Genomic DNA, 12056 nt, shown 5'->3' on the forward strand with positions numbered 1-12056 from the left:
ATTCATTGACAAATAAATGTTCTTTAAAGCCATGAGACAGAAAGAAGTCACCAAGGGAGTGAACATAAGTGGAGAACAGAAGTCCAAACACTAAGCCTTGGGGCAGTAAAATATTAAGAAATTAGGGAGATGAGGAAGAATCAATGACAGAGTTTGAAAATGAGTGACCAGTAGAGTAGATGGATAAACTGAAGAATGTGTTATCCAGAAGGCAAGGGATGAATGTCTCAAGGATAAGGATCAATTGTTAAATTTCGACGACGTAACAGGTAAGAGATTGCTTACATTGTCTCATGTTATTCTTCCAACTGTCCGGTGAGGTAACTCTAAGCCATATTTACACATGAGAGGACTGAGGCTCAGAGTTCAAATAACTTGTCTGGCAAGTACATAGTAGACCTGAGATTCATAGCATAATTGGATTGACCCTACCAGAATTAAACTTCACCTACTCTCTGACTCACTTCAGATTTTGCAGAAAAGATTAGTTTGAAAGCTTTATTAAAAAGTATTCATAATAGGAAAATATTTTTTAAATACAGTGTTGTAACTTATGAATATTTAAAGAGCAAAGTGCTATTAAGAAATAATACTTTTACTAATCAAGAGGAGAGTGTTGCAAAATATGTCAGTAGTTCGTTGAGGAAATTACAACTTTAACTTTAGGTCTTGCCTCCAGAAATTATCATAAATTTTGAGTTATGAGTTTTTTTCTAATATTGTTTTCACTTTTTTTAGTTTTACCTTCTCTTAGGAGCAAAGCTGATAAATATCCAGATATTGTTCACAAAAGTTTATCTCCTGAAAATTGGAATGAGGGTTTTATTTTATAGATTTTCAACATAGATTTTCAACAAAGTATCGATGCCATTGAATTTAATTATATAGCCACAACAATCTTTCCTAAAAAGTAAATGATATCTTGGTGATTTTGTAATTTAGTAAATCAGTCAAATTTGGAAGAGACTAAATTTGGAGTATTTAAACAGTCCTGCCACATTTTTAGCTGTCAAATTAACTGTCAAATTAACCAATTCTTTAATAAAAGTACCAGATTTTTAGCTTCTCAGCAATTTTATTTTCTCAAAAGATCCAATTATTTGGTAATATTGCTGATTAATACTCTATTCAATTTCAAGCACTTTCTTGAAAGAAAATCTGATTTTTATTGTTAAGCGGTGCCTGACTTCCATAGCCAGCACCTTGCCTCCTTATGTGCTGCCTTGCTTATCCCTTTGGCCACAGTTTCAAGTTTTCCGGAAAACTGCTTCAAAACCCTGAGCAGATGTACACAGCTTATCTGGATACTTCCTCTCTACCTATCCTCTAAACTGCCTTCTGTTTTCCCAGAGAGTACCCTCTTAACTGTCTATTTTATAATACACCCTTGTCAGGATGTCAGACCTGTAAAATTCCATGTGAACAGCACACAGCTGTGAAATTTAACAACTGATAAATAATTCTAGTGGAATGAAAAATAAATGGACTGCCGTCAATTCCTTTTTCTTCATTCTACCCTAACTAAAAATATAGCAAAAATACTGTAGAGAAGTACTTCCATTAATTTGGCTATTCCTTGTCTTTTTAACATAAAGCTTTGCTACAGATGCATGTCCCTGGTTAGTTTTAAAAGTTGTTCAAAGATTCCTTGCTAAAATAAAATCTTAAGTGAGGAAAGGGAAACTTTGCCATGCCTAAAAATAAAGACCCTGCCCTCCCCTACTCCCCATGAGATTATGTATTACATCTGTACAAAGTTTAGAATTTCAGATTTAGGGACATGGAGGTCATCCAGAGGTTACTTTTCTCCCAGTCAAACACAAACATAATAAAATTGCTCACTTGCATCTCCTCCCTGCCCCCCTTAAAGGAGTGCCAAAGCCACAGTTACATGTACTCATGTGTGACGCAAAATTCTATTTTTAAACCCAGACAGAATCTATCATTAGTCATTTACAGAAGGAAACCATTAACATCTAAAACGATGGAGCAACAGAACTCCTTCATGTTGCCAATTGCTTATAAACGGATTCTAAGTACAGCAATGGCTGGAAATATATGTTTTCTGTCACAAAGATACAGTTTTCAGTTCACTTATGCCATGTTATGAACATGTAAGTATTAGATCCTAAAAAGGTAGAAAAATGGAAGACTATACTAACTTATTTTTCTGCTTGATCACATTTGTTTAATCAACTGCTTATTCTTCTGCTTACTCATTTTTGGGCATGAAACATTTTTAGGACTTCTTTTTGCTTACAAAGGCTAATATTATCCCAAAATTGCTCAAGTGGTAAGAATTCATTTTAATGTTGTATATATTTATTATATTATATAAGAAAGATTTTTCCAATCAAAAAATATTTAAGCTGTTATAGAGATTGTAAATTTTTTACTTAATTTTATTTTTTTCTTAAGGAAAACTTCAAGGTATTATTACCATTTTCAAAACTGTCAAGTACTGGTGAATGATATTATATGTTAATTTTTAAAAGAATATTTCTAATACACATTCTTAGTGGAGAATTATATCTCATACAGAATGATGCATTCTAAGGGAGATGTTTATGAAAAAAATTAAAACTTGGTCAACGTGCTTAGCAAAATTTTTTAATACAGCCAAAATTCAGAGTATATGGTATGAAGTAAGTTATATGGTACAAATACTATTTTAATTCTTGAGCACTTCCACAAAATTAGCTTGTAAAGTAAAATTAAAACCATATTGAAATGCTAGATTTGCAGATGAATCATTAAAGTTTTTACATTTCTGTATATTTCTCTAGCTAAATTACATGACAGAAGGCAAGGGTCATGATTAATTCATTGTTATATTCTTTATATATTGAATATAAGCTGCTCAATAAATATTGTAGAATAAACTAACAAACATTTAACATTTTATTGTTTTCTATATTTTTCAAGGTTTATACTAATTCTTTGTGTGCTTTGTGACTTTATTTTCTCCAAAAGAAATTCTTCTTGAAATGAAAAATTCACAAGAGTTAGGATAACTGGAGGAGCCCCAAATTTAAAATAAAACAAAGAAAGAAAAGACACCTGCTTAACAAATAACTTGCTGGTGCCTTTTTGCAAACCTTTTGGTCTAATCTTCAAACTTCTTTATATTTTAATTTAAAAAGCCAACTTCTTTGTATCCCTTTAAAATATTTAATTTTTCTGGCTTTCTCAAAGTTTTTTATTTTATGTGTTTCAGTTCATGTATTTCAACATATAAGGTTTATTTATTTTCTTTAAAAACATATCCTAATTACTGAGAGATTATATCATTGCATAGCTATGATCGATAATGCTGCAGAAATCTGTTGTTTGTACATTATTATAGCACCAGTTATGAAGGTTCTTCAAGCTTAGTGAATTTCTAAATGAAAGAACGCTCATTACTAGCTAGTTTCTTGGAGTCTTTCATGTTTCTTGCCAACTCATCTTTATATCTACCTTATACTTATTTTCTAAATTGAACCAAATGAAATAAATGATTTTTTTTAGATAAGTGAGATTTAATTATGCACAATATAAGAGAGCTTTCAACAGAGCATTTTCTAAGTATGATTTTGGTACAAGTAGACAACCTTCTTAAAATCATCATCCTTGTAATTTCCTTACTACTAGACAATAAAACACAATCATGATTCAACTAGCTTATATTTAAAAGAGAATGGTTTTTACATAAAATATTTAAAGAGAATACCTCCTGCATCACATATTTAAAAATGTCTTCCTAAAACCACCAAAAATTGTAAATTCTTCATTAAGAAAAATCATTTAATGTCTGTGATATATCTTAAGCATTAAAATATTGTCTTTGCTTTGATTTGTCACTATAACCGTCACTGTCAGGTTGCCAAGGAATGCTCCTTTTAAAAAAAGAAGAACAAATCTTGAACTTTTCACTGTTTTCGTCATTTGCAGAGTAATGTCATCCTGTTGTTAGATACCACTGGCCAAGCCCTTCGTCGTCTCATTCTCCCTTCAGAGGAGTTTACATCTAAGAAACCTTCCTGGTGGAACAAAGAAGAAGCTGTAAGAAACACCGTATTTGTCCAGCAAATTGCCAAGGATTTCTGTTGCTTTCTAACCAGAAAGAGGCATGCATGCCCATCCCTTTAAGTGCTTTTTGTTTGTTGTAATGCGCAAGAGAATTTCTTGTTGTGCACATGCAGATTTTAACATGGTATATATAACTATAGATGCGTGTATAATTAAATATCATTGACTTATTTTTATGACATAATACTTCATGAAGATTTGCCAGGACTGGACTAACAATACGAGAAAATTAGAAACTATTTGAATATGGTAATTTTAAAAAGATTTCTAATCATGGAGTCAATTTAACCTGTTTTCCAGTTATATAGTTATGTTTTAGATTTATATGTTAAAACCATGAGTATAACACTTAATTTCCTCTATTAGAAAAATAAGTGTTTTAGTTTATTAACTGAATTAAATGTGTAAACAAACAGGTTAGGCCAACACAAGAGTATTTAGTCTGCCATTCAGAAAAAATAATGGATATAAAATAAGGTTTACCCTCTGCCCTGCAAGTCAACATACTTAGGTCTTAAAAGACCATGAAAAAAGTAATTTTTTTTTAATGTCATAAATGTATCCTAATCTAAGAAACAAAGAATTTTCCTATGTGTTTATTTTACAGTATAAATTTCATGGTTAATCATCAGATAGCTTGTTATTTCTTAACAATGTTTAATATTGTTTTTAAAAATTTATTCAGAAGAGGTTTTAGTATAGTTTTGATATATATATTAATCTATTTTACCATAAGAGTCTTAGGGTAGATAAATAGATAGCATCTTTGAGAATTACATGTTTTACAAATTGAAGAACTTTATTTTATTTAAGGGGAAGTAGTTAAAGAGAGACATGACTGTATCTGACACATTTAATGTTAATATCTTGTTTTGTTTTGTCTTTAGGAAACTTACAAAATGTGTAAAGAATTTTCAAACAAAAACTGGCTAGTATTCTACAAAGAAGAAGGGTGAGCTCTTTATTATAGAAGATTGAAACTGGAGTTCTTATTTGGTCCATTCTATTTCCTGTTTTGATTATACTTGTTTACTATAAAATGAATGTAATCAAATTATGAATGTTTTAATATATAAGTAACTTTGCCCACATTGCAGAATATTGAGAAACAGACATAAGAAAAGCTAGTGCTGACAAGTCCGTGACATAGCCACTACTAACACGGCAGTGGTCACTACTTTCCATTATTTTTACTCATTCACAGCCTCACATAGTTTAGAATTTTGTATATCCATTTTTTTCAATTAACATTTTTCTATATTATTACTTAGTCTTTAAAACATTCTTTTTAAGGATTGCATAATAGATCATGAAATGATGAGGCCAGATGACTCAACCATTATCCTCACCATTTCCTTTCAGATAGTTTTCTTCTCCTTTTCTAGGAACAGCCTGATCGTGCTAGATGTTCTAGAAGGGCAAACTCACACCATCTCACTTCCCATTAACCTCAAGACAGTTTTCCTCGTAGCAGAGGACAAATGGCTTCTGGTGGAGAGCAAAACAAATCAGTGAGTGGCTTTATATAGTGTATCATGGAGTATGCCGTAGCTCAATCTTATTTACCAATTATCCAACATCTTTACTGTTCTGTCTTTCTTTTGTCTGTCTTTTACCAATTTCTGTGTTTGGCAGCATCTCTATACATGAGACTTATTAGAAGAGAGGAGGGGAGAAAAAATAAATGTCATTTTTCAGAAAATGACATCAAAATTAGCAGTAAAAAATCGTGACTTTGCATATGATCTGTATTTATTTGGGCTTTTTCCTACTCGTACATTGAGAATTCACTGTATTCTTGCCAAACTGCAGGTACTTCAAAGTAGATTTTCCATCAACTTTGAAGTAGTCTCCATGCTAGAGCTGTTGCCTTTTTATAAATTCACAGAGTTCACACCTTTTTCTCTTTTTATCTTGTGTATTCTGGTTTGGTTGTGATTATGTTTGTGTTGTCTGACCCATTGGACTGTTGCACTTCTTGATTAAAGGCAGTGTATGACAGTCAACTTTGAGTACCTTCCCTCATGCACAACTCTACTAGCTAAGTGCAGACTCCTTCTGCCCCTCTGCTGACAAGCAGAAGTAGCTCATTGCAGAGGATTTCTGCCTATATATAATCCATATTTTAGAAATGTTAAAAATAAGTAGATCAAGGAGACTACAGTGGTGAGAAGGGCCTCTGTCTCTTAGCTGATCACAAATCCGGTCATACTTCCCCTTCCTGGCTGATCAAAGAGTTTTATCAAGAGAGGACTCCCTGTTAGAGTTGCTTTTTTTTCCCTGACAACTCTTTCTCTTATAGGAAGTGTTGTACTTTCGCTTCACATTCATTACTGTATTGCTGTTGTGCACTGCTCTTTAACACGGTGTTGATATTTGTTAATTCATGATGAAACTCAAAAACTGCAAATTATACTGGAACTATAAAAAAGAGTCTTAGGAGAATCTAATTTTTCTTAGTCTGGCCTTATGACTATTAGAAAAAGAAAAATTTCACTTAAGCTAGGTGTTTTGTTTGTTTGCAGGAAATACCTTTTAACTAAGCCTGCACACATCGAATCTGAGGGCAGTGGGGTTTGCCAGTTGTATGTGCTGAAAGAGGAGCCGCCCAGCACAGGGTTTGGAGTTATACAAGGTAATTTCTATGTCATCTGTGTTTATGGGTGTGAGAGTGCATGCTTTTACACATACTGTCCTCTAGAATCATTTAAGAACAAAACACCAGCCTATGTTAAGTTTACACCAAAAGAAAAAGTTGAGTCACTGGGCCAGAAATAGTAAATAAGAATCTGCTATCTTTCAAATTGTCATAAGGAAGTTCACTCTTGTAAGCTCTGTCTTTGAATTTTTTTTTAACTGACAGATCAGTATTTTTACTTACATTTAGGTTCCAAGTCTAATTTAGGATAACATCTTTTTTCCACAGACCATTGGGATTTCTACTTAATTTATCACAGTTTTGAGGGATGAATAGTACTTATGAAAAAAAATCTAAAACATACCATTGCCAACACTGGGTTGGGTCAGTTTCACATCTCTTTTCTACAGGGAGCTATTAATAATAATATTTATTCCTAATACAATTTTGAATTTTATAAATATTTGAAATCACTTTGGGAAGGTGCCTTTATTATAAAAATGGCATTTTCTCAAACAAAAGCCCATGAATATAATTTAAAGTCTTTCCTCCTTTTTAACTTGTTCTTTTCCATTTGACTTAAGAATAAAATCTTGCAAAAAATTAATTCCTGGAACATTTCAGGGGCATATGGTGTCTAATGTTTGTCTGATACTTTTCAGAAACAGAGTTCAGCATACCTCATAAAATTTCCAGTGATCAGCTATCATCTGAACGTCTAAGTTCAGCTGTGGAACAAAAGATTGCCTCTCCCAACCGAATTCTCTCAGATGAGAACAATTATGCTACAATAGTTGTTGGTTTCCCAGATCTCATGGTAAGCATCATTTTTAAAAATTATTGGATAAATATTTCTTCCCCTCAATTTGACCTATAATCTGTAAGCCCATTTGAGGGGTAATTAAAAACATAATAATTTTCTGGTAAACATTTTGGATCAAATCTGCATTCCAAGTCAGTTACTAGAAAATATGTTATACCTAAATAGTTTCATTATACTTCAAAAATTAAAGTTGAAAGTGTAATGCAATGGTAGAATTTAGTAGGAAAAACAAGGATTCTCCATATGTGGGAGTTCATATAATATAATTTAAATGCTTAACCTTCTGATGATGATTTTTTTAGCATGTCTTCTAGAATTTTTTAAAGTTAATTATTTTTCCATCTACACATTCTATATATTTATTAACTTTTATTTTAGGTTCAAGTGTACGTGTGCAGGTTTGTTATATAGGTAAATTGCATGTCACGGGGGTTTGATGTACAGATGATTTGGTCATCCAGGTAACGGGCATAGTTCCTGATAGGTAGTTTTTCAATCCTCATCCTCCTCCGACTCGTCACCCTCAAGTACGTGTCAGTGTCTGTTGTTCCCTTCTTTGTGTCCATATGTCCTCGATGTTTTGCTCTCACTTGTAAGAGAGAATATATGATATTTGGTGCTTTGTTCCTGTGTGAAGTTAAATTTGTTGGGTTGTCGTTATTGTAGATTAAATTTTTCAATAGTCATGAAGATAGTTTCATTTTCCATTGAGCTTTGCTCTGATTTATCATATCTTTGCAGCATCCAGGTTATACTATAATGGCTAATTGTCTCAATTGATTTTTCTCTTAGATGGGCCCCTCTGTTATCCACTCTTATCTATAAAGGAGAAGCTGTTCGAATTGACTTTAGGTGAAACTGGGCAACATCTTCCTCTGATGGAAATGTGGGAAAATTAATTATAAAAGTTATTTCAGTCCAAGTTGCCATCTAATAACCTTAGATGTAGTCCATGTGTTTTGATTACACATTTAATTTTTATAATTTCCTTTATAGCTTTTAGATGGGATGATAGAATTATTTAAAGATTACAAATACGGACTCTGCTTGACGATACTCCAATTTTATAAGCCTCAAAATTTTAATGTGAATAAGGAATGCTGGGTACTTCAAGATATAAGAGACTTGAAATCTAAAACCCAATAAATAATATGTAGCTTAGGACTCTGACATATGTTTTCCTAATTATCAAGTAAAAAGCATCTGCTTTCATATACCTCAAAATGAAATGTTATTGAAATACAATGTTTACAGCAGCCTTGATATGAAAGAGATGCATTTTATATGGTTTCTACAATGTTTGCTGCTATCAAAGAAAAAATATTGGTACTTTTTCTGGAGGTGAAACTGTTTTAAAAATTGATCTTCTAATTACCTTCTTCTGATTGAAGAAATCAATATAGAAGCATAATAGTACTATAAAAAGTTATAAAATAAAAGCTGAGTTAAGGCACTGTTTGAATTAACCTTATAGAAATTCTTTATAGCCTGTAAGACTACTGACATTATTAAATTAAAAAGCTGTATCCCTGCTACTTAGTGTGGTGCCCACCACATAGGAGGTATTTAATGAGTGTTTGTTAAATAGAAGATTAGAGTCAGCTAGGCACCCTTTAAGATGGGAATAATATTTTTAGGCCCCAACACAAGAGTCAGGCAGTGTGCTACTCTAAGCTTTGTCATACATGATAGTTAATTTTTATAAAAATTCTATGAGGTTTTACAGATTAAAAAAAAAAAAAAACAGAAACAGAGAAGGCTTATATCCCCTAGGCCACAAAGATGATAAGCCATGGGATTTGAGCTCAAGTGTGACTAGCCAGCCCCCTAACCCACATCCTTTCTACCATACCACACTGCCTCCTTGCTTTATGTGAACTCGTTTGGATTCTATATAAAACTACTGGCAAATGAGTATGCTACTTCTTATTAACCTTTTCATACAGTTATCAGTGGCATCTAAATTATTACTTATATAACTTTTAAAATCTAATACCAAATAGCTGTAAAAATCTATAGCAAATATCATCCTTAGTAGAGAAACATTAAAAGAATTTTTTTTCTTTTTAGGACTAACACAAGGATACCTACTGTTACCACTTCTATTAAACATGCTAATAGTGTCTTAGACATGATATATAAAGAGAAAATTGATAAATTGTGCTGCAACAAAGTTTAAAATTTGAGCTCTGTTAAGAGAATGAAAAGACAGTCTACAGACTGGGAGAAAATATTTGCAAACCACATTTCCAACGAAAACCGGTATCTAGAGTCTATAAAGATTCTTAAAACTTAATAGTCAGAAGGCAAATAGCCTAATTTTATAAATGAGCAAGCAGTAGGCCAGTGTGAGGTATCAAAGATCAGAACCGAAGCAAGGTAAAAGACATCTGTGGTGGGGAGATGTAACCACTAGTGATGGACATTGAGTCCAAGCAGGATGAAGATGGCATTCCTATGAAGGGGCAGCCTGGAGTGGGATGTAGGAGCCCACATAAGGGGAAGTATGTGTCCGTGTGCAGTGTGGCCCCATATGGGCTGTCAGGACCCAAGTAGGGAGAGTGGAGCATCTGCCCAGAGAGTAAGGTTAGTGGTGGAGATGGGAGATGGGTCACATACAGTGGGCTTGAGTAAGAAAGTAAATATATGAAGGATAACAAAATACATTAAGGATAATGAAAACAAGTTTGTAACTGTTGGAGAGGGGAATTACAGATACTAAAAGGAAGAAAAATAGGATGAACCATGTAGTTATTAGATTAGAATTGGATATATTTTTGTGAACTCATGGTTTTCAATGTATTTAGGTAGATATAGAAGTAAAAATGAATATAAACGTGAAAAAAAAAGTGAGCAAAAGACTTCAACAAACACTTAACCAAAGAGGATACAGGGATGGCAAATAAGTACATGAAAAGGTATTAGACATCAGTAGTCATTAGAGAAAAGCAAATTAAAACCACTGACAATACCAAGTACTGAAAAGGATGAAGAGAACTAATACAACTCATACATTTTTTTATGGAAATGCAAGGGTAAACAGTAACCAGAACATCTCTGAAGAAGAACCAGACAGAAGTACTCTTCCTATTAAATTATAAAACTTCAGTAACAAAGACGTGTATTGGGCTGGGAATAGAAAAATGCACCACAGAATAAAATACAGTGCCCAGAAACAGATACGGGCATATAAACTGTGTTTTATGATACTGTTGCTATGGGCAAAAGTTAGTGGTATTTGGACAGTAAGCTATACATGTGAGAAAAGGATGAACGTGGTTCCTCACTTCATACCATTCACAGAAATTAATTCCTGATAGGCTAAGAACTTAAATGTGAAAGATAAGGCCTTAAAACTTTTAGAAAAAGCAAAAGAAAATACCTTTATGATCTTAGGAAGGATAAATACATATAAGGTAAAAATTTAAAATAAAGCAAGGGAAAAATAACATAAAATTCCAGAAGAGTTAAATCTAGGGGAGACAGAGTGAGAATGATTAGGAAGGGAGCCAATCACTTTTGAAGCCCTCCCAGATCTTCAAAAATGCTAGTTATATTCCATTCCTTATGCATAGATGTTTGTTTTATTTTTAACTAATTGCTATGTTTCTGTTTAGTTGTAATTGATTTCAAGATAAAAATGTAACATATATTTCATACTTGTCTGAAAATTATGATTATTGGCAAAGCAGCTACCTCCTTCCTGTACCACATCCAAAAGGCTTGTGTTTTTTTGTTTGTTTATTTGTTTTTTAAGACAAGGTCTCACTTTGTTGCCCAGGCTGGCTGGAGTACAGTGGTGTGATCATGGCAGCCGGGCAGCCTTAACCTCCTAGGCTTAAATGATTCTTCTTCCTCAGCCTCCTGAGTAGCTGGGAATGCAGGCACACACTGCAACGTCTGGCTGAATTTTGTATTTTTTGTAGAGACAGAGTTTCACCGCTTTGCCCACGCTGGTCTCAAACTCCTGAACTCAAGCTATCCACCAACCTTGGCCTCCCAAAGTGCTGGGATTACAGGCATGAGCCACTGCACCCAGCCAATAATTGGATTTTCTTATATCTGTGAAACATTAGTTTCCCACTAGTATCTGCTTAAAGGGCTGCATTGTTAAGGTTGTGGTGAATGTAGTATATGGTACTTTAGTACTTTTAATCTCTTTCTTTTTTTTTTTTTTTTTTTTTTCAGTCACCCAGTGAAGTTTATTCTTGGAAGAGACCATCCTCTTTGCATAAACGAAGTGGCATTGATACAGCATTCTATGGAGGAAAGAAGAAAAGTGGGACTCCAAAACAAAGCAATTGTGTGACTCTTTTAGATACGAATCAGGTAGTGAGGATTTTACCCCCAGGAGAAGTCCCTCTTAAAGATATCTACCCAAAAGGTAAGAAGGAAACTCACCAATTCCTAATTCACAAAAGTGATTTAAAGTAGCTTGGTTTTGCTAGAGGATGATAAGTTATCATTATCATTTCATACTTATAAAAATGGATCATTCTGACATTTTTATAAGTTTTTATAACT

At 33.2% G+C, this 12056-nt stretch overlaps 1 protein-coding gene across 4 annotated transcripts in view; it reads left to right on the top strand.

The window, feature by feature from the left end:
• The window catches only part of VWA8 (von Willebrand factor A domain containing 8), a 372198-nt gene that overhangs the window by 249685 nt on the left and 110457 nt on the right, over positions 1-12056 (top strand). For all 4 annotated transcript variants that reach the window (XM_003934387.4, XM_074387788.1, XM_074387787.1 and 1 more), the window contains 6 exons: positions 3934-4044; positions 4959-5023; positions 5457-5582; positions 6597-6706; positions 7372-7526; positions 11721-11916. In XM_003934387.4, the coding sequence (XP_003934436.2) occupies positions 3934-4044; positions 4959-5023; positions 5457-5582; positions 6597-6706; positions 7372-7526; positions 11721-11916 (763 nt within the window). The remainder of the gene's footprint in view (positions 1-3933; positions 4045-4958; positions 5024-5456; positions 5583-6596; positions 6707-7371; positions 7527-11720; positions 11917-12056) is intronic.

The sequence above is a fragment of the Saimiri boliviensis genome, chromosome 16, assembly GCF_048565385.1.
Source record: "Saimiri boliviensis isolate mSaiBol1 chromosome 16, mSaiBol1.pri, whole genome shotgun sequence".
Taxonomy (NCBI): domain Eukaryota; kingdom Metazoa; phylum Chordata; class Mammalia; order Primates; family Cebidae; genus Saimiri; species Saimiri boliviensis.